A 22,749-nucleotide genomic window follows, 5' to 3' on the forward strand; every position below is an offset into this window, starting at 1 on the left:
TGAAATATCGGCAGCTCTGGTCCTGAGGCACCTGCCCTTCATAGTTCAAAAGTACCTGAAGGGCAGATGGTGTAGTTGATTCAGTGTGACCGGGCCGTCGCGATGTCAAAGTCCGCAAGGGCACGATAAACCTGACGCGCCCCCATCTCACCTAGTCTTTTTACTTCAGACAAAATGCTCTTCCGAGGTGAAGGATGAAGGCGTGTGAAGGGGAAGTTGACCGAGACTTACCATCGCCGGTGTCTCGTGCGTCGCAGTCGCGCGCTTGGTGTGCCAAAAGAAATAACACCAGTAGCGACGAACTCCGAAACGAAAAATTTTATCTGTGTGAGTTACAGTAGTTGGTCGCACAATTCTAGTGTTCTACGATGAGAATAGGGACCGTGCGACACCTAAAGGGGGGGGGGGGCGCTGCTCCGTCGCGACAGCGCCGCCAGTGGCGGTCTTGGACGTAACCGACGTGATACCACGCCGCCCGTTCTATGCATTCTCAAGTGGAACCGTAGCTTGCGTGGCGGCCGCCATAATTAGAAGGGCTAATTTTCGAAGTGCAAATAATGTGGAACCTTTCTGGGGCGCGAACGAAGAGAATGGAGACAAACTGCACAGAAGCAACCACCGTATTTACAATGCATCTAACAGTACGGAAGGAGAACAGCCACTCGCGTCTGTCCGGTCAAAACACCTGTAAGTGATACGCCGAGAGGATGGTTATTTGACTCCTCACAAAATCCTGGCTTGCTAGCGAAGGCTATATACGTGTATTCCTCTGACTCCCATTTGTAATATCATGTTTTTGACTGAGTCTTGTATTCCTTTCGTTGTCTTTGCACACACATAGCTTCGTCACTAAAATTTACATCGTGCGTCCGTTTTATCCATACAAATAAACACGTGGGGTCACAACTTATTGCCTGAACTTGTACTGCAGTTTTTCCAGTATCTTCAGATACAATAACGCTAAAGAGATCATCAAAGAAGAAAGTATATGAGTTTTTACCTCGGCTTCCGCCGTAGGCTTGCGGGACGACAGCTGTGAAATGGTCGGTGAGTAAATACTAAACCTTTGGACAACATAGAACTTCTGTTCTCACTGTGAGACTCGTCATACCGGGAGCAATATCGGCTGTGGGCACTGGCGATGAAACACCTCAATCATTATCTCGAAATAGGTTGCCGTTTGGTCGGTGCATTTGACGGTGATACAGTATCCAGCGGCGTTTCACGGTCACGAAAGTGGCAACTGTAAATCATCGATAATTTTGCAGGTCCTCATTCAGTGTCATTGAAACTAGAAAAAAAGAAGTAGAATATATTCGCTCATGTTGTGCACACCTCATGCAATGGCCGAACGCGCGTCACAAACGCTATTCGTTGCGAGTCTAGTGACCTCGGTGGTATTGGAAGCGTAGAAATCACGAGAAACGAAGCATCTGGTCCCCAATAGAGATTTCTTTTAGGTGCTGGCACAGTTAGCGATGCATTGGCAAAAAGATGCCCGCACTTCACATGTAAGCAAAGCTGGCAAATGTATCACGCAAGGTACTTACTCCGGAGGCCGCACCGCGGCGCCACCAGTTTGTCGCACAGTCCCTAACAGTAGCTGGCGTCTACGTATGAGAGCAGACGGTGATTTCGTTTCGTGGATTTCGAAGATGTTCGAGCCATGGATGAACGCCTGAATGAAAGGTAAGCAGACAAACGCATGATGCATGTCAGTGATCAGACGTTTAATACTGTCACTAACTGTGTGCATGGAGGTACGCCTTGTCCCCTATTACATCACTTTCTGCCGGTTATCAGTCATGATCTGGTTGATGATTCTGCGTGGCGTTACTTGTTGCGTTTTGTTCCGCTATTTGAATGTGTCTGATGTTTAATACACTGGTGTGCATGAAAAGGGAAAACAGCGTGCATCGCGTAAGCAGGGCTCCTCGAATTTTGTCATTAGTCGACATTAGGCGCGTAACGATAGCATGTCTTACAGAGCGTATTCAGCCAATTAACGTTGCCTGTGCTCGGGTTTACCATATCATTAACAGGTTCCTTTTTTTTTTTTTTTCATTCAGACACCGACAGCTCTTCGTGGCCCTGCGATCCGCGAGCATGTGGCCCCTGTCACCAGAAAATTCGACAGTTGTGCTGGGATGAAGCGGATGGCTTCTGCGACTCATCACGTGCTATATATGTGTATCATAATATCTACTTTCTCCAAACCGAATAGGTTCCCTTAAGGATTGTATAATATGATAGTCACGCTTTCTGTTGCTGGGCACTATTTATTCTTTATTTATTCTGCCGTATTCTGTAGTAATCGTGTAGATTTACTTCCATTCAAATGTTGCTTCCTGTTTATATGTTTACCGTGTCAATAAATTTGTACATGTGAATTCCTTCGTCTTCTGGATGTTCATTTTATGCTTCCCGATTATATTAGCAGATGGCCTGGCGAAGCGCTCGGGCCAGGAGGGGGGGGGGGGGGGGGGGGAGAGGATTCGAGTGAGTGAGAGGGTGTGGAGAGGGCACGCAGCGCACATGCGCAGTTCGATCAGCCAGCGCGCGCTTTTTGGCGCCGTTTTCCGGCTACTTTGTCTCGATTCGTTACGGATGATCACGTGGTAAAGGGGGGCGGCGGTGGTTGTGGAGAAACTGTGGAAGCTACAGCCTACAGCTGCACTCCACTGTCGTTGGCTCGCCGGAGGAGGAGAACGTCTACAGCAACTGAACCATTGGCGAGCCTCAACGTTAAGAGGCCATACCAGTCGGGGAGCAACTCTGATTTACGATTTTCCCGATTCTAGATGGCGCCACGCTCGTCCTTATCACGCCGTTCGCCACCGACTGACGAAATAATCCCCATTGTGCATGGTTGACCTCGCGAGTTTAAGGCGGCCCGCGCCCTCTGCGCTGTTTGTCGAGTGGTAAAGTGTCGGACTTTGCCACGAAAGGTCCGTAGTTCGATTCGAGACATTCACGTCTTTTTGCTTGTCTCCTATTGCTACATGAGTACTTTATTTTTATTTTTTTGTTCTTATATATTCATGCTACAATTATCGTTTTCACAAGTCACTACCGCCTGTACTGACTGATTATGGAATTTTTAATTGCTCTTCGTATTGTTTTACTAGTGCATACTTACTGTATCCCGACGTACAAGTGTGATCGGATAGTACGGATGCCGGCATCTCGGAGGCTCTCAATTGGCTCAATCTACCAGCGGCTGTAAATTAGGCTATAAACATTGCCTACACACTGCGCTTGCAATACCAGTCTGGAAAATCTGCTCGAAACGGTATTCCTTTTTTTTTTCTGCACTCGCTTACATAATAATAATAATAATAAATAATAATAATAAATAATAATAATAATAATTTTACTCAAGAAAGCAAACTACAAATATAATAAAACAGGCCCGTCTAAGCGGAAAAGCTTGTGGCACTGGGCCTGAAGCAGTCAGCGGCATACAGTTTGACAGTACATGAACATATAAAGGTACTACATCCCATGATAAAGTTGCCGTAGCGCTTTTTTTAGTTTGTACTTCGATTCCAAAGAAAAACTGTCGAAGGGGAGCTCATTAAAGATATGAGGTACATAGCATTGCCTGCGACAAAGTCCATATTGTGTGTGTGAGAAATGCACAACAGGGCAGCATTCGCTAACCGGGGTCCAATATGAGGGGTCCCAAAAATGTTTTTACAACATGCAATTTACCTTGATAATAACTCTAACCTAATCGCTCTAACCTAGGTTCCCACCAGGGACGGTTTTTCCGTATCCCGGAAATTATAGGAGCGCCGTTGTGAACAGCTGAGGAAACGGATCATAGCCGATCAAGTGCTATCACATTATTTGTTTAAATTGGGAGACGGGATTTTTTAAATTGATATGCATGCTAATGCACAGTAAAACCACTGAACAAGGAACATAAATGCGGTTACACCCACTGCGCCGCTTGCGTTGCACCGATTACATCTGTTCTTTCTGTTCCTCTCTCGCAAAGTTTGCTGAGTGCAGACAATGCGGTAAGATTAGGAAGGGATTCTCCAACAACAAATAAATATTGACTATGACACGAGGTGATTCATCACTGGTCATTTTCCAAGGTCCTGCTACCTTCTACTTATTTCTGGCAGATATGTAAGCCGCGTTCTTTTATAAAGGGGAGTACTACAGAATACTGAGCGCAATGACGCATTACCTTCTGTATTCGTATAAATGAAATGAAACGCAAATGCCCACAATCCTGAGGCTCTGACTTCACGCTCGTTGAACGTGGATATCGTCGGACGTAGTTCCCAACTCAACTGGAATACTGGTATTTTCATATACAGTTCTGTTTTGTTGTTGGTGGCGGTCAGACAATGATGTTGTAGTTGTTGTCTCATACTTTCTATGTTGATGAACCGTATTTTCAATGCAATCAAACCGCAATGAAACACCTGAATAAGTGGGTGTAGAGCTTTTATAACCCATAAACATCGGGCCAGAAAAAGATGTAAGGACAACTGTAACACCTGTGTCTGACTGACAGTAGAGAAATACTATAGAATCCAGCAAACGATATCGCTAGCGAACTAATGCAGCAAACTATGTATATCCATTTTATGTTGCTTATTGAATGGAATGTAGATTTAACTACGCATTATTAACATATAAAAAAAAGAAAAAAAGCACCCCATGTCTCCCAATTTCAACAAATCCGCAAAGCGAACGATAACGTTCGGTCGTCTGTGGTGTATTTCATCGGCTGTCTAGATTTCAGTTCTTACTTGCATCTACAGTCAACCCTCGTTTTATGAACCCTCGATTAACGAATTCCCTCGGTTTATGAACGGCGTCACAAGGGACCAAACTTTTCCATGTATTTCTCCCTCGGTTTATGAACCCTTGATATCCGAATTGTGAACGGATTTTCAGGCAACGAACCGCAAAACCATGTGTGTTCTGACCTCGATTTATGAACGGGGTTGCGAACGCACGGGGAAGTACTGGGATCGCGTCAATAAAGATGAACAAAGGATGAAGGTCAAGCACCCGTGCAGTGTCCCACAGCCACAAGAATTAGAGATTGAGAACAGAGGATTGCATTTCCTGTGCTGATTTTGGATGACCCAAAACCGAAATCCGGAAATAATCCGGATTTCGGTTTTGGGTCATCCAACGTGCAACTAGCAAGGATTGTCGAAAGATGGAAAATCCAGGGAACCGGTCTCGAAAAATTGGCCGTATCTCAAAATAACGTGATCGAAGTCCCCGTTGCAAAATAAACTACTGTAAATAAATGTTATCTGGCTGTTTCTGCGCGGAAACTGCCAAAGCCCACTTAGACTAACCAGAACATGAAAATGCAAACACCGAACTTTTACTAACTTAATAATCAACTAACTAACGTGCTGTTCCGTCGCGTCCGTTTCATTTATCTCCTATTTGTTAATTTTATTTATTTATTTATTTATGTATTTTTGGAATAGCAAGCCGACGTCCCGTTTGGCTGACCTTTAGCCCGCTTTTTTTTTTCGTCTAATAAATATATCACCCTCCCCCGTCGCTGTCGTTGGTTTTCCTTGCTACGCGAACGTGAATTTGGGTTCCGGAAAAGACTGTTGCTCATTGCGTAGGCGGAAATAATTGTGCAGCGGCCGCTTGATCGATTTTTCTTATTGGTTCACGTGGAGCGTTCATGAAAAAAAAAAAAAACAAATAATAATAATAATAAAGATGAAAATAAAAATAAATTGATCAATAAAAGAAAGAGAAACAACAAATAAAGCTGCAGTTCTAAGTACCGTTATCCTAAGAAACATTTATCTGTGTGTAATCCGCTGGCTGGCTGTTTCAACATCACCAACATTACAGGGCAGTCCTGTTGAACGTTACTGGAATGTTTGTGAAGTCTACCTTCCACTAACCGTAAATACGAGAGATTCTCGTTAGCCTTATGAGACAGTTGACTGAGTAAGCACAAACCCGAAACGGCAAAATCGAGCAAATTGACTTTTCATGTCAAGCTAACAAACTCATCTCACTTCTCTATAAGCGCACCGAAAAAAGAACCCAACGTCCCCCCCCCCCCCCCCCCCCCCCCGACAATGCTGGCTAACGTTAATCCCTTTACGAGCAGCTAAGTAAGCTTTTGTTCTGGTCTCCAAGGCCTTGCTCTAAGTCCGCTGTCCATGAAAGTAAAGAGGAGAGAGGGAGCACTACAGTGCGCGTGCGCATGGTCCATCCGCATGGTCGGCGGATGGATACGGTCAAAATGTTCCGCGCGGTTTTTCCTGTGCTACGGCTAGAGGGCGACACAGAATGACGCGGTTTACGGGGCTTTGAGACGGTATTTATCCGTACTCACTTTTCATGCTTTTTTATAAAGACGGAAAGTGGTAGACATATAAATTTGATGTCTATCGATTCCTGAAATAATTCCTGAGAAAGTAAATGGAAAGTTTTTTTTTCGAAATGGCAATAAAACCGAAGTTTAATAAAACCTGTTCAAAGAGGGAGGAGAAAAATTGTGTATTTTTTTCGCATTCGTGACGTCGCCGTAAAATACATACCACATATATGAGAAATCCTGTTGCGTAAATAGTTTCATCTCGTCTTCCTCTTTATGATGAAAGCACCCGCGTCAAAATCTGCGCGGCGGTTACCGAGAGAAAGCATAAAAACTGTTCCATAGGAAATACATTGGGACGGAGAGCTGGTATGCCCTCTTAAATAAGTTTTCTTGAGTGTTTGTGTGCGCGTTACCAGTTTGCCTCACAGACTTTGATTGACTAGCTTCGAAGTGAAACCACAACGTTTATAATTCGCGTCCGCATGTACGCTTTTATTATGTCTGTGGAAATAATATATCGAGCTTTATTGTTTTTGTGGTCCTTGCGATCCTCGCTCACCACTCTGATGGTGGAAGGAGCGAGAGAAATGTTCCTACTACACGCGATACGACGCCCCCGCGTTATTCTTGCATTGGAGTGCCACAGCTCATGTGAATGCACATGTCAAAGTATTAAAATCTACGTGCAGTGACACTTTTTTTTGTGTGTGATTGTAGCCCGTAAGTTCCAACGTAATACCAGTGGGCCGCAGCAATAAATTCCGGCTGTGGTCTTCAGCAGTGGAACGAAATAAGCCCTTGCTGCGCCACTAATTTAGAGACGTAGGCAGACATTCCAGATTTGAAGGCGAAACGTTCAAGAAACGAAGTTTTGAGTGGCTACAGATTTTTAGCACGATCTACAGACTTTTCGGACTCGGATCTACAGATAATTTTTTTTACGTGTGACAACACTGCCCTATACATGTGCCGCTCTTTTATAACACCATCCCCGGAATCCTTGCGGTCCTTCAACTTGTCGTTCTCGCTAAACCGCAGAAAAGTGAATCATAATATCAGCAAAGAGAGCTATTTGTGACAATCTATTTGTCCTCCATTTATGATCCCCTCATGCAGGAGTCCAAGATGAGCTGTTGTGGAGCTCGGGCAAGTGTTTCATGGACTTCACATGGGGGAGGATTTCCCTCTAGTTTACCTCTCCCAAATGCACTACCAAAGGTAGGATTTTAGGGTGGAGGGTTGACAGCCTACTCTAAACGCAACGTAGCATTTCCTAAGTGTGTGTATTTCAACCTCTTCATAGCTGATGCGTTATGCACCAGTGGTTCCCAAACTGTGGGTCGCGACCCCTAGAAAAACTGTCAAGCCATCCCCGCTATTCTGCTTTACCAGGAAGCACCCTGGCAACAGATCCAGAGGTTTCATAAATGCGCTTGCATGCAGGGTACGCGACCCTTTCGACGCGTCACACAGCCCCGCTTTCGCGCCTGCTTTCACTTGTGCACGAGGGCCAAAATCTATGTTGTGAGGTCCACTCACTCCCACTAAAGGCTACAGCGTCTGCGTCTATCGCGGCAACGCAGACGTCCCACCTTCACGGTGCACCGCGCAATGGCGTCTCCTCGAACTAGAGCGGACGCCAAAAACATAAGAAAACCTTTTCGCGTGTGTTGTCTGTGAGCGAAGCATCCAGTATAGCCAGCAGATCACGGCACCGTATTTGATCAGGCATTCGTTCGTGCTTGTGGTTTTGCGTGCATCCAGCTGTTGAATAGTGGAACGATTTCTGACCGCTGTCAAACGAAAATCATTTGGAGTCAGAAAGCACAAGCGCAGCGACAGAGACGGTGCTCTGGCCGGAAAACCAATGGACGGCCTTGGAAACTTCGCCTGGGCGTGTGTCGCGCTCGTGGCTCTGAAAGACCGTTCCTTGACGCACCTGAGTACGAGGGACATAGCACTCCGAGCGCGTTAGGCACAGCCAAGACTTTTTGGCCCAGAGAACTCTCTCTGAATCAGGGTGTGTACCGAATTGCAGCCTTCACATTCCTTGACTTCTTCAGCTACTCGTGGTAACGTTGCTGCGGTATCGCCGCTCAACCACCGGTTGGCGCTCGCAATTCGACGCTCATCATCACGGCACTTGTCTGCGATTTTCCCTGAGTTCAGCTGCTTTCTGGCCAAATTCCCTGACAATTCCCTGTTTTCCAGGTTAGTAGACACCCTGCTGAATGTGGTTCCAATAAAATGTCAGTCTATCGTTTTGGCTAACGTTCACGCACTGAGATCGGAAGACGCCCGGCATAGTGAGGAGGGAAAACTGGAGGGGGGCCGCGATCGGATTGTCTATGCTTTTATGGGCCGCGGGGCGGCAAAGTTTGGGGACCACTCATGTACACAATGTTCTTGGTACATGCAATATAGAACGGGTGATTAAAGGTAGATTGCTGACATAGCCCATTTGAAGAAGCTTGGCCCCTGTATTCTCACTCAGCCCTGAGGTACATTGTCCCTTGTCCGCTTAAATAGCCTTGGCAGTGCTTCCTGCATGTGCAGCAATTGCATGCCGAATGCCAAAGCTACTGAGAGGTTCCCTCGAAGCGCAGGGATTCCTCAGGGCTGAGTGAGAATAAGGCGGTAATACCTTCTCCCACGATTACTCTAAGTGCATGATGTACAGTACATAATTTATTACAATATGCAGTGCTCCACACAGAGCACAAAACGGAGGGGCATTAAATTCAACACGTTTTCCCAAGCCCACAAAGAGCATCCCAAGCAAGCAATAGCCGATGGCAGACGGTTGGCAAAAGGTCGGATGACTGCTGGCCAACGACTCTTTCGGCCATCCAACGTTGGCGCTGCGTTGCATAGTGATAGGCAGAGCGAGGATTGGAAAGCCGTCGGCCAGGGTACAGATCCGCATCAAGAAACGAGCTCGTTGGCCAAGGACTTGCCAAAGCTCTGATCAATCTCGCCTGGGGGAGAGGGAAACGTAGAATGGTCTAGCGCTGCATAAGTTCGACTTTCGATGGACCAAGGGAATTTCTCAAAACTAAAGCAGTAAGAAACAGAAGCATTACCTTCACAGCGAGTTAATACGACAAGCAATTCATCATTTCAGTGTCGTTTGTGTACGCGCCAAATTAAACTTACACACGCCTCACCCTTCATTTTGACACACACGCGAACGGGTCTCTCGAATTTGCGGAAGCTCGCGAGACAAGTTATGTATAGTATCTGTTTTTCCTCAGGAAACGTTGTGGGAAATACGAGCAACAAACTAATAATCGTATATCGTTACCTTACGCCGCGAGACAATTGAGTCTGAAAATGAGGGATGCCGCAGGAATGCTTTCGTCTGTATCTTTGCACAAGCTTGGCACAACGTAGGCTGGCCAATGCTTGGCAAATCGTTGGCCAAGGTACAGATCCGTATCAAAAAACAAGCTTGTTGGCCGATGATGTACCAAGCAAGGCCAGGTAGGCCAGCCTTACTATAGCCTAGCTTTGCCGAACCTTTGTTTGTTGCTTGGGATGACTGTGTTTGTGTTTGACTGTATGCAGTGTGACTATGCAGATTCGTCTGCATTAGTATGTGCATATGACAGGTGTATTTTGAGACAGGCTACTACAGATCCACAAAAATACAAAACCAATCACTGTATTGACCACAAGTATGTACATAAGTGAACTTGAGTGCGAGTGTGTAAAAAAGATCTGTTACTTGATATTGTTCCTTGTGACTGTGAAGTGAGCTGTGAAAAAGAGCTTGCTCCAATAGCTTTTACTGAAAGAGTGCTTAGTGATTTTCTTGTTCAAATCATTGGCAGCTGGCAATGGAATGAAAGCACATTCACAGCTACTCTGAACAACTTCTGGACAACGTGCATGTTATTGTACAATAATTACCGAATAAACTAAATTAAGCTCCCGGTCTTAGCACAGATTCCCACTGTGGCCACTGATGCCACTGACTGTTCCCACTTTCATACTAGTCGTACTACACAGTTATACAATAAGGAAAGGAAAATAAGGAAGTTATGCAAGAAGGATAAGAAAGCATAGCATAGCTCTTTCTTATTGTTTGCGAAAAAAGAAAGAAAATACTCCATTCAAACAAACTATGCTACTGTGCAATAACTTCCCACCAATATGAAGCAGTACAGGTGTAATAAGCAAGACACATGTCACACTGGACAGATGTATGACTCTGCTAGGCTACCACAACAGTTCGCTATGGTAGGAATCTAGTATTATGTCCTCTAGCACCAGATATCATCATTTCAAAGACATTGTTCCTGAAGTTGTCTTAAAATGGTCCCGAATATCCTGAGGTACATGAGATAGGTACCAGGAGTGCTGACTTGCAATACTTGTAGCCAACAGTCCCCTGGAATTAGGGTGTTCAGCGTCCTTGTGATATTCATATTTATTGCCATGGATATCTGGAAAAGAACAGAGGGATATTTATATTTACTGACTCAGTCTAGGTCCACACAGCTCCTAGTACATGGTATCCACTACAGAAAATTCACACACTGAAAGCAGCATTTCTTTGAAGTTGTTCACTCATGGCATTCCAGAAATTGCAGCTGGCAACTCTATCCTCGCATGAAAAGGAGTACCAGGTACAAGAGAACAACTGCTACGTCCCTAATGCTCCAGTATACAAAATTATAACTTTTGGGACTTTGTGAATGCAGTAGTATCACACCCAGCAAACGGAGGATACCAATCGGAGGAACCAATAAAAGAGGTGCTACTCCTATTCCAAACTAGGAGCAAGCTCTTTGCGTGCACGTAGGTAGTATAGTAGCCACTGTGAGTTATTAACGATAGCCTTCATTGACATAAACGTGAAACCATGACACTCTGCACTATTCGAGATGGTCGCCATATGGCTACCGAGATAACAAAGATGGCTACCTGTAAGGAGGCCACCAGTGGCACACAGAATTGCCTCGGGAGCACACGTGTCCCACTTCTTGCAACCGTTGCTGGGAAACACATAAGCGTGAGCCTTCCCTTCTATCAACAGAAGCACCTGAAATAGTCACATATCATGTGGCAACTTTATTATTTTTACAGATTATTACACTGTTGTGCTGTACCTAATCCGTCATGGCAACATGCCATTTCCTGTGACACTGGACAGATTGTTGCTGCCAACAGAATACGGTGCTGCTGTAGGCTGTTCCTTCTAGTATCAAATTATCCAACATTCTGTACACAGGCTGCTCATAAAACATGCTACCGAGAACATAGTCAGATTGTTGACTATAATACTAGTGAACTCGTCTTGTTGTGGTGCCTATTCATGTAAACCAGGCGTCTGCAAGATGTTCACATGCCACCACAAGTCTCCACAATGGTCTCTGATGTCAACTATGCTATCAAGCTCGCTGATGCACCTTCGGACCGGCACCGTTGAACAACTGAAACAGGCCACATTCCCTCCTCAAAGGAAATACGTGGAAATATGTCAAGGAAAACCATCATCATCAACGTCATCATAACTCTCGCGATTGCCCCTCACACGTCTCCCATATTCCTGCGAGAAAACACTAATAATTTGTTCTCAGACTCATTAAAAACATTCATGTCCCAAATTTCATTCTTTCCCTACAATATCTATTTATTTATTTATTATGCATGTGTCAAGGGCCCTTTTGGACATTACATGATGGAAGCGTGTTCTTTTTAAGCACACAGGATAGAATAGAGCTAAATACAACACAATAAAATGACTTCAGGGCGCTGATCTAACATGAGATGATAAAGTTGTAAAACAGGTGCTCTGGGTTCTACTTTGTCTTGTGTGAATACTACATGCTCAGGAAAGATCACTCCACTCAGGTATAGAGCAGGGGAAGAAAAACTCAGAAAATGAAAACAAGTGACATTCGGGGCATTTTAAACGCCAGTAAGTAGGAGGAAGTGTGTGATGTAGAGTGTAAGAAACGCGGAAGGTTTGACAAGCGACGGAAAGCGAAGGAACATATACCATTTTGTAGACAAATGTTCCAGTTGTCCTTTAAAATGCAACCCTGTTACTCTTTACCTTGGTTAACACATACTCAATGTAAGGAAACTTGCCTTGTGTCCAGCACCGCCAACACGAAGCACTTCATCTGGCTGCATGGCACCGAGGCATCGGGTCACCATACTGGTAACATGAGAGCGGGTGATGGTAACAATCCGCTTGTTCTCAGGGGGAGCGGCAGCCTTTATGCCAAAGGCACCCACTCCAACTATGCCCCACATGGTACGCCCCTGCTTCAGTACATCCTTCTCCACCTTCAATTGAAAAGCCATTCATACTATCACCAGCTGTCATAACCCTGTTCCTGTAACATGCAACATGTCTGACAGACAGTAAATGCCTTTAGCATAAAACAGGTAGGGAGCCTAAGTGCCTTACCTCCAAAGGGTATCAAGAAGGCTTTCTATCTTTGGCATTGTTTTTATTTAGCATATGATTTTACTTCATACGCTCGACATAACAGCATGGTATTTGTGGTGGAGCCTACGAGCACATTACAAAGAGTGTAGGTTAAAAGTAAACTTTCTCAGCATCCATAGCCAAACCACAAGCAGATAACTGGAAGCATAACTGTCATTCTGCCTGTTACAGGATTTCCAAGACATGCCCTGGCCCTGTCATTTATATCTGTATGAAGACAATGATATAAAAATGGATCAGGTTGTACATAATTCATTTTTGCATCTTCAACGTCCTAAGATTAGCAACCATGTTGTAAACAACGGCCATGCATTCGTTGGTCTATGATTAGGGAGTAACTTGTTCGGGTTAAACCCGATTCCGCACGATTATTCCCCCCCGAACTGACCTCCGACCAATTCGGGTTCAACCCGATTTCTCCCCGAATTCCAGTCACTATGAAATCCTCAAGTGACGTTTCCACTGAAGGCGAACAAAGGCTGCCACGTGTAACGCATGTAAGAATGGGTCACTTACGTCCCCAGCAATACACCCATGTGTGTGGACATTGTCTATGCCTTCGGGGATTACCGCTTGAAGGTCACGATCCCACAAAAAACAACAACAACAACAAAAAAAGAGAGATTAGGAAAGGACTTAACAGACAAGAGGAGAAACAAAAACACCCGAATGCACAATTATCGCCCGATTTCTCCCCGAATTACAGATTTAAAAATAGCGCCCGATTTTTACCCCCCGAATCTGAGAAAGGCATTTAACCCGAAAAAGTAACTCCCTATCTATGATGCATGAACCACACAAATTTTTCACGTTTGCGCACTGCTCACAAAAAAGAAAACAAATGGTTTATAAACGAATGCTTTACCTTCTTAAAAGCTACATCGTGCTCCATTCACAAAGATTGGGGAAGCGCGTAGTGTGGAGACAAAGCTGGAATTATGTTCCTTTGTACTCTATACAGTTCTCCTTTTCTTTTTAAGATAAAGCCCTCTTCAGAATGATGCCCACAGATGTAAATCACAATGCAGTGGTGCCGCTCCCAGGTTGAACGGGTCTATAGAAATACCCTTGTGGTTTCGGTTCTCTTGCATGTTTTTTGAATGTTGGATATAAAAGAGAGGTTGTATGTAAGGAGTTGTAACACTGTGTAAAATCAGGTGATATCATGTGAAATGGCAGATTGGAAAAGCACTCCTCATATTTCAGCTGATGCGTTGACAAACCTGCCACTGTCGGAGTGCGATAACGCCTCAGGATTCAATGGCATGCCCTGAAGGGAAAATCGGACTTTATGTGCATGGACAATGATTACAACTTCAGATATGCACACATCCATGACCACTTTTCTGAAATACTGAGATGAATTGCTGAATGAAAGCATGCATCTGCTGCCACCTCCATGCAGCAATACTGGCACACGAGGTGCCCATTTCTTCCTGATGTTTCTGCTCTTTTACTGCCCTTGTGCTCCACTGCATGATTCAAGAGACTTTCATTTTCAGTCTTTCGGCTAAGGCTAACTTAGAATCTAACACCTAGCATCTAGCAAGCTTACATCTACAGCTGGATTGAAATGGACGTTTGCTTCTAGTCAGAGTTGTACGTAACTTGTTACCCGGTAACCAGTTACTTGTTTTGGTAACGACATAACGACCTAGTTACTTTTTTAAAAATTGTAAATAATAACATATTCCGTTACAAAAATCGATAACTTGTTACTGACTCCAGGAAACTACTCTCCTGGCGTCTAACCTGGGAGACGATAGACCTAAGTTCTAACTAACAAAACCCGATCCGTTTGATGGAAAGTCCTCCTGCACGAATGCTTGGATATGCTTGTAGCAAGAATTTCTGGAGAGCCGATGAGGATCGGATTAAAAATCTCCGTCTGTTCCGTCATGGCGAGGAAATGGTATGAGCTTCGTGTACTGGAGCATGCGAACTCTCCCTGGACCGACTGGAAGAGAAGTTTCCTGGAGTCGTTCGGAGAAAATGCGGTAGACCGATGGGACAAGGCAATTTTCTACAAGTTTCGCTTGGGAACAGTACTTGAGTATTTCTATGAGAAACGGAGGCTGCTGCAGCTTGCTGATCCCAAACTGTCACCTGACTCCACTATCGCCTTAATCGTGCATGGGCTGCCAAAGGACTTGCAAAAGCAAATACAAGTGAAGCCGAAACTTTGAACAAGAGGATGGACTCCTGGAGGACATCGAATAGTAAGGCCCGCGGCGCGTTCCGCACAACCCAATCCGCCACTGTTGACGTGGTGGAGCAAGTGATCGATGATGCCGACGAAACAAAAGACTCAAAAAACGAATAAAAGAGGGTGTACAGCCTCACCCTACGACAAAAATGAGGACTGTGTTTCTGACTAACGGTGGTTTGCTACATGTGTCTATATTGGTGAATGGCTATGACGTTCAGGCGGTACTTGATAGCGGCGCCTCAGTAAACCTAGTCAGCAGGAGAATCGTAAAAGACGATAACATCTCTGCCGGACAAGTCATCCAAGTGCGGGGTTATGATGGACAGCGAAGGTGCTACAGCAATTGGACGTCGCTGGAGGTGGTATACCAAAAGAAAAGCTTCTTTCTCAAAGCATTAGTGATGGACAACGTCTCTTACGACCTTCTGCTCTCTCGCCCCACCATAAAAGAAATGCATTTGAATATCTTCTGGAACGATACGGTTTCTCTCGACTCGGATGAAACCTGTCCCATGCAACTAGACGAGCGCAGAGTAACGAGTGCGGAGGATATGTCAAAATATTTCCCCGAGCTACAACCACATGGCGACTATCCACCTGGGACATCGCATTTTTGGTACCGTTTACTCTCCGCGACACTACGGTTGTTTGTCGGAAGCCTTATCAAATGTCGCGAGAGAAGAAGAGCTGGCTGAAAGGAGAGGTGAAGGGAATGTTGGAGGCTGCCATCATCCATCCATCTGTGTCCCCATTTGCGTCACCAATTACGATTGCTCCGAAGGAAGATGGTAGTTTTCGCCTCTGCACGGATTACCGCTTCATAAACAAGCAGACGGACCTCTTCCCCTACCCAATGCCGAAGATAGAGGACATCATTAACGAAACCGGAGGCTGTTCAGTCTTTTCACGAATCGACTTGTCAAAGGGGTTCTGGCAAGTTCCTTTGACGGAAGAGGATAAAAAGTACACGGCCTTTGCTACACCGTTCGGCCTGTACGAGTATAATCGCTTGCCATTCGGTTGGAAGAATTCCCCCGCCTGGTTTCAAAAGATGATGGACTCTGTTTTAGAACCACATTTGGGGGTCTTTTGCAATGTCTACATTGATGACATCATTGTGTATTCGAAGTCTCTGGAAGATCATAAAGATCACGTCTCGAAGGTCCTACGGTCCCTCAGTAATGCTGACCTACAAATTAACCTAAAGAAGTGTGCATTCTACCAAAGACGTGTAGAATTTCTAGGCCGCGTTTTTGACGGTCAGACAAAAACAACAAAAGAAGAATCCGTCGCACGCATAGCAGAGTTACCCAAGCCCACAGATGTTCACTCGCTTCGGGTGTTCTTGGGTTTAGCTGGACACTTTCGCGCCTTCATCAGGGATTTCGCAAGACGAGCCAAATGTCTAACGGTGTTAACTCAGAAAGACATTCCATTTGTTTGGACAAAGGCATGCAAAGATGCTTATGTAGACCTCAGACAAGCTATCTCATCTAATCCGGTATTGGCCCTTCCGGATTTTGCCTTGCCCTTTGAGTTAAACACTGACGCCTCCCACTTTGGCACAGGAGCAGTGCTGTACCAACGCCAGGACTTGGAGCCGAAGGCAAGAAGACTCAGAGTAATCATGTGATTGCCTTAGGCGACATCGTGGAGTGCGGAACTGTACAAACGAGGACAAACATGCAAAAGGGGACCGCCTTACTTTTCCTGGATCTCTCTGCCCTTTGTTGTCCACTTCCACTTCTTGGTCTGTCCAGTGGACGCTTTGGAAGGTTGCGGCTTGGATATCACTCATACACTTTCAGCAAGAATGAGATCAACTATTCCACAACCGAAAAGGAGGCCTTGGCGGTTCTGATGGCATTCAGGTATTCCACAACCTATCTGGAGGGCAGACACTTTAAGCTGTTCACCGACCATCAGGCGCTGACTGATATCCTCAACCAGTCTGAGCCGAAGGGAAGAATGGCGCGATGGATTGCAGAGTTGCAGCACTTTGATTTTGAGGTTGCACATCGACCAGGCCCATATCTGACGGACGCGGATGCGCTCTCAAGACTGCCCAATGTACACTCACCAGCGCTTCTGGAATCGTACTACCTAAAGTTATGGGAAGGTACCGAGGAGCTTCAACAACTGGGAGAAAGATTTCTGGTTCCCAAGACTCTTGTGCCCAAGGTATTGAATATGTATCACGACAGCCCGGAGTCTGGAGGACATGACGGTTTTTCGAAGACCTACCACAAACTGAGGCAGCGTTTCTCCTGGGATTGCATGAAGAGAGACATCAGAGATTACGTCAGGTCGTGCGCTGAATGCCAATTAAACAAAGCCAAATATAGACCCACTGCGGATCGTATGATTCTGACAGAACATTCAGCGAACCCTTTCCAAACTGTCCACCTGGACTTCGCAGAGCTAAAGAAGAAGACGGAAGGTGTAGGAAGGACGCAGTCATTCCTGGTTGCCATTGATGAGTGCACTAGGATAGTGGCTGCCAAGCCGGGTAAAGAGGATACAAATAATGTCATAGCGATGCTTGAACGAGACATGTTCCGCAATACAAAGCGTGTTGTGTCAGACAACGGAGCGGCATTTACAAGTCGGCGCTTCCGATCATGGGCGCAGCAAAAGGGGATCACCTTGAAGACATCGTCGCCGTACCACCCTTCGGGCAACGGGCTGGCCGAGAGGGTTATCCGAGATCTCAAACAGTACATGTCTATGTATCCAAATTTTCCTGGTGGATGGAAGTGTTGTCTCGAAGCCGCAGTGAATCACCACAATAAGTCGTACACTGCAGGTTTGGGATGTGGTCCATACTTCGCTGCACACAGAGTGCCCTCTGTATTGCCCGCTGACACTCAACTGGGCATAGCAGACAAGATCGTCCTGAAAGAGAGCCTAAAAACAGAGCCTGAACAACACACCTACAAAAAGGCGATGAAGATCTCGACCAAAGACATTACCCTAGCATCCCAGACGTCGCAGTAGAAGACATGGTGCTAGTGAAAAAAAATATTCCTGGGCAGCGATTACGGTGGTCTGGTCCATTTCGGGTCCTACGAACAGCGCACATAGACGGTGTTCTTAAGAACGTTGTGTATATAAATGACAATGGCAAAAAAAGAAATTGCCGCCATAGGAAATATTTTAAAGTATTATCCCAGGAGGGATGGTCTTCTTCGCACAGGAACTGTAAACAGATGACGACGAGGAGGACAAGGGGGAGAAGGTGGAGGAAGACGAGACTGTGGGGACGAGGTTGATGTGAGCTGTTATTAAACAGAAACGTTCTATTTTCTCCTTTGACTTTGGTAATTGTAGCGGGAACGTTACACTGATGTTACTCATTCCTTTCCTTCGCTGACGCTCGGCTTCAACATGGACGACATGATCAATTACTATGTGGAAATTCCTGAAATTCCGCAGGCTTCTAACACGAGGTGGCCTGACCTGGATCTGGATGTGTAGCTGTGGGAGCCTCTGGTGCACAGTCATTCTTTTGTTGAGTCCTAAGGTGATCGACATGACGAATGCTGCAACGCTTTTCGGTCATGTCATTGACCATGAAAGCATTATTGGAAAAAGATGGTTTTCTTTTTTGTGTGTGTGTATTATCTGCTGCTGTCCAGATGCTGCCAATAGATATACTAGAGTAACTAGACCTGAACTCGGATCCTGAGATGGCATTGTCGTTCTCTGCTGATTCGCCGTGTTGTTGTAAAGTATGTTCACCTGGCCTGGAGCTGGGACGAGATCCACGCAGCTTGTGCGCATCATTATAACCTTAGTCCCTGTATTTTCTCTCCCACCTCTACACTTGTGGGCTCCAGTGAGGACTATTCGTTGGATTATAAGATGGCACAGATGATAATCACGTCAGTGTGGCCTGGGTGGCTGGGTTAGACGAGATGTTCAGGTTGAATATTTTAGTGTCTTCTTTGCTTTCCCAAACCAAAATGACTCAGTATATCCAACACGTCGTATTCGAATTTGAAGATGTGTGCTCAGGTAAGCGTCTTGAATATTTGTGTTAGCCGTAGCAGTTACGGTATCGAGGATCATACGTACGTTAGAGGCACTGCGTTTCACTGATCAATCAAATACCTTGTTAGTGAGGAGGTAGCCCGAGACCTTTGGATGATTTGATGCTTTATAACAAGGGGGGGTATGTCTATTTATAAAATAAAGGAATGGTTTGCCATGCAAAGAGTCAGCTATACAACGGCCTATAGACGTTGGTGTAGCGTTTATCAGATCACATAAATGCACAATCGTGCTGACGTCCGGTAACCTCCTAACAGTGGTGGTGCAAAGTAAGGGACTAAAAGCACCTGTTGACCTTGAATTTACAGGAACAAAGAAAAATCAGCCTCGTTACTAATCAGCCGTATCCTATTTCCAATACATTCGTCAAGCAAAGATGGCTTTATTTGATGCAGCCATACCTTTCCACAGCAATTTTTCAGTTTTGCCACAGACGCTCTCTCTATAGGAATCCATCTCATCGGCACCATTTATTGTTGTTGTTCTCTCTAGGAAACGCACCAAAAATAAACTATGCCCATTTCAAGTACCAACTACTCTTCAAGGTGAATTCTATGTAAATTGTCGGACCAAATAAAGCATGTGTCAATTTTGATTTTGACATGGTCGTGGCTCTGTAATAGCACGGTAACATAAGGGAAACTCGTTACTGTCGAATAACGGGAACGCGTTCCTTTTGCAGCTTTGGTAACGGGTAACATATTTAATTCCTTTTTTTCGTGGTAACGAGTAACAGTATTTAGTTCATTTTTTTCGGTAACATGCACAAGTTTCTAGTGTAGCGCTGTTTTGATTTGTGTAAAGAGCATGACAGGCAGTACAGAGTGCAAACCAAATACCAAAGCCTTTAGTTTTTCAGGCATCTTAATGAAACTTCGCAGTCATATGTACAGTCGAGCCCCGTTTATCCGGACTTCATTTGTCCGGATCCCGCGGTATCCTGACAAAAGGCACGGGAACGGATTTTCCTCCATGTATTTTGTTCTCGTTTATCCGGGCTTCAGCTTCCGGACTCGGACAAGAATTCCAGGGAACGAAAGTCGAAAATTCTTGTAATCCAGCTTCAGTTATCCGGACTACGGTGAGTAAGAGGAGACGCTGACCCCGCTTCGTCACCCTTTTCGCTGTGTTGGGGCTATTCTCGTCACACGTCAGGGAGCTACATTCCTCCGTAGGGGAGACAACCGTGCACGATGACCCCCTTTTCTATTTGTGTGCGTTGGGTCACGTTGACCAGTGGAGTCATTTGGAAATATCTCGAGCAACTGTCCGGTTCTAGAGGGGAAAACTCCAACCCGAGGGCCGGCTGCTCATGGCCCGTTGGCCGATGAAGACATTCCCCTAGCTGAGCTGCGATCCCTGATGCAGAGGCTCACTGCTACTGCCGTAGATGATGCTGTGGTTTCTGACTACGTTGACGTTGATAAGGATGATGACGCTTGTGCAGCTATGACTGATGACGGTGTGATTGCTGCTGTTGCCTCCGATGATGTGCAGCAAGATGGTGCCGATGACGCCAGTGAGAAACAAGGCTCCGACATTGACACTTTGCGTCCGCACTGACAATCTTCGAGCAGCGCAACAGCATGGCTCAACTCTATGCAATTAGCAAAAGTTTGCAGAAATCGAGTGCCTACACTACTATGTAACAGCTGTCACTGACGAGATTTCTGTGTTTTAATTAAACCTTGCTCTGTAGGACGTTCCTATTCGGTCGTTTCATTTATCCGGATGCCCAGGTACCCGGATGATTTCGCCGGGAACGGCACCGTCCGGATAAACGGGGGTCGACTGTATTTTGACATGCTGATCTCAAATCTGACTTTGGATTTCAGATATCTCCATCATAAAAAAAACTTAGAATATGTTACACGACCTTTGAGGTTTACACAATAGGCCCCACAGCTACACAATTTTAGAGGAGAATAGTCACCAAAGCATTCTGAAAATAGGATTTTCATGTAGCTATAAAGTTACTGCAGGGGGCAATGCTATGTTTTTATTCACAAACAATAATTTTTAGTGGCAGGTACACAAAGCTTGAATGGTCAAAACAAATGACCCAGTTATGTCCTTCTGGCTAAGCTGCAAATCGCACACTCAACTCTCAACAATAAAAATAGCATCACCCCCGAACGATTTATTCACAAATGTAACAGTACCAATCTCATTAGAATCAGTCAAATGCATAGGTGAGCATTTCGGTGAAACCTCACTCGCCCTCATCCTCACGGGCACATGCCCTCATGCCCCTCACGACTGCACGCCTTCACTCGCCCTCACCTTCACGGCCCTCAAATGCATACCTTTACTGGCCCTCACCCTCACACCCCCACTTTGGAGTGTTGCCCTCACCAGCCTTGGCTTGAATCAAATCAATTCAAAGTCCTCACTATCTCTCCATCAGAAGCCTTCAACTCAGCAACCCAACTACAGGCAGGGTGCACTTTAAAGGGCTGATGTGCACGTTTTTTGCAATTTCGTCTATGTCGCGCTGGGAACAACGCGAAGCGTCCTAAGTTAATTACCTGGTGATATGGTGCCAGCGACACAACTACCAGCAGGATGTACTTTAAAGAGCTGATGTGCATGTTTTCGGCATTTTCGTCTATGTCGCGCTGGGAACACAGCGAGGCGTCCTAGGTTGACTAATTACTTGGTGATATGGTGCCAGCGACACAACTACCGGCAGGGTGCACTTTAAAGGGCTGGTGTGCACGGTTTAGGCAATTTCGTCTATGTCGCGCTCGGAACACAGCTGAAGTGTACTGAGCTGACTGATCACTTGGTGACATGGTACCACCGACCCAACTACCGGCTCAACCCAACTGTAACCATGTGGGACACTTTCCCACAGGGACATTGGCAGTGGTGGCCGTGAATTTCCGAAGAACGCGGCACAGCAGCCCTTTAAAGTCAGATAGGAAAGCCTCCGGTCGCGGTGCAAGAACCATATCTGTAACCATGTCGACTTCTTCCCCACTTGAATATTGTCACTGTTGGCCGAGAATTGCGAAGAATGTGGCACAGGAGCCCTTTAAAGCAGTCGGGAAAGCGCCTATCGCGATGCAAGAACCATATCTGATACCGTTTGGGATACACCATCGACCTGGGACATTGCTAAAGTGTGCAGAGTATTCCCAGAAACTGGGTACAGCAGCCCTTTAAAGGAGGTAAGGACTCTTATCTGCATGTATTTAGTTACGCGTGTATACATTATATAGTTACGCATGTGTGTATTGTTCTTCTATGCTTCGAAATTCTATTTACAGGTTATTGTTCAATACTTCTCCTTCATAACGTGTGTTGAGTTAATACAAAAATGCACTTTTTTTCCCAATACGGTCGAGTAGACGCACTGCCATCCAGACACCTCTATCTGTTGTTACGTCATCTGAAGAATTTTACCATCGTGGAGGTACACATAACGTTCTGCTTTACACTCTTAAAAATGAACTTCACCACGTGGCACGCTCCTAGCCAACCATCATCCCGAATGACAACGTTCTCGTCCCTGATTTGCTGAAAACGGGAGGCGGAGCCTATTTTGTAGCCATAATGCAGTACATAATGGCTAGATAATAGGCTCCACCTCCAACAAATCAGGAGCGAGAACCTTGTCATTGGGAATGATGGTTGGCTAGTAGCGTGCGATATGTGGTGAAGATACGGACCTATCAGGTT

The 22,749-nt window shown here is 45.5% G+C and overlaps 1 protein-coding gene across 2 annotated transcripts in view; it reads right to left on the reverse strand.

Moving 5' to 3' along the window:
- Positions 1-9,985: 9,985 nt before the first annotated feature.
- Positions 9,986-22,749, reverse strand: part of LOC135396585 (3'(2'),5'-bisphosphate nucleotidase 1-like) — a 31,112-nt gene continuing 18,348 nt past the window's right edge. For both annotated transcript variants that reach the window (XM_064627625.1, XM_064627626.1), the window contains 3 exons: positions 12,437-12,637; positions 11,267-11,384; positions 9,986-10,785 (listed from right to left, as the gene is read on the reverse strand). In XM_064627625.1, the coding sequence (XP_064483695.1) occupies positions 10,619-10,785; positions 11,267-11,384; positions 12,437-12,637 (486 nt within the window). In that variant the 3' untranslated portion in view covers positions 9,986-10,618. The remainder of the gene's footprint in view (positions 10,786-11,266; positions 11,385-12,436; positions 12,638-22,749) is intronic.

Source organism: Ornithodoros turicata, chromosome 6 (genome assembly GCF_037126465.1).
Source record: "Ornithodoros turicata isolate Travis chromosome 6, ASM3712646v1, whole genome shotgun sequence".
In the NCBI taxonomy this organism is placed as follows: Eukaryota; Metazoa; Arthropoda; class Arachnida; order Ixodida; family Argasidae; genus Ornithodoros; species Ornithodoros turicata.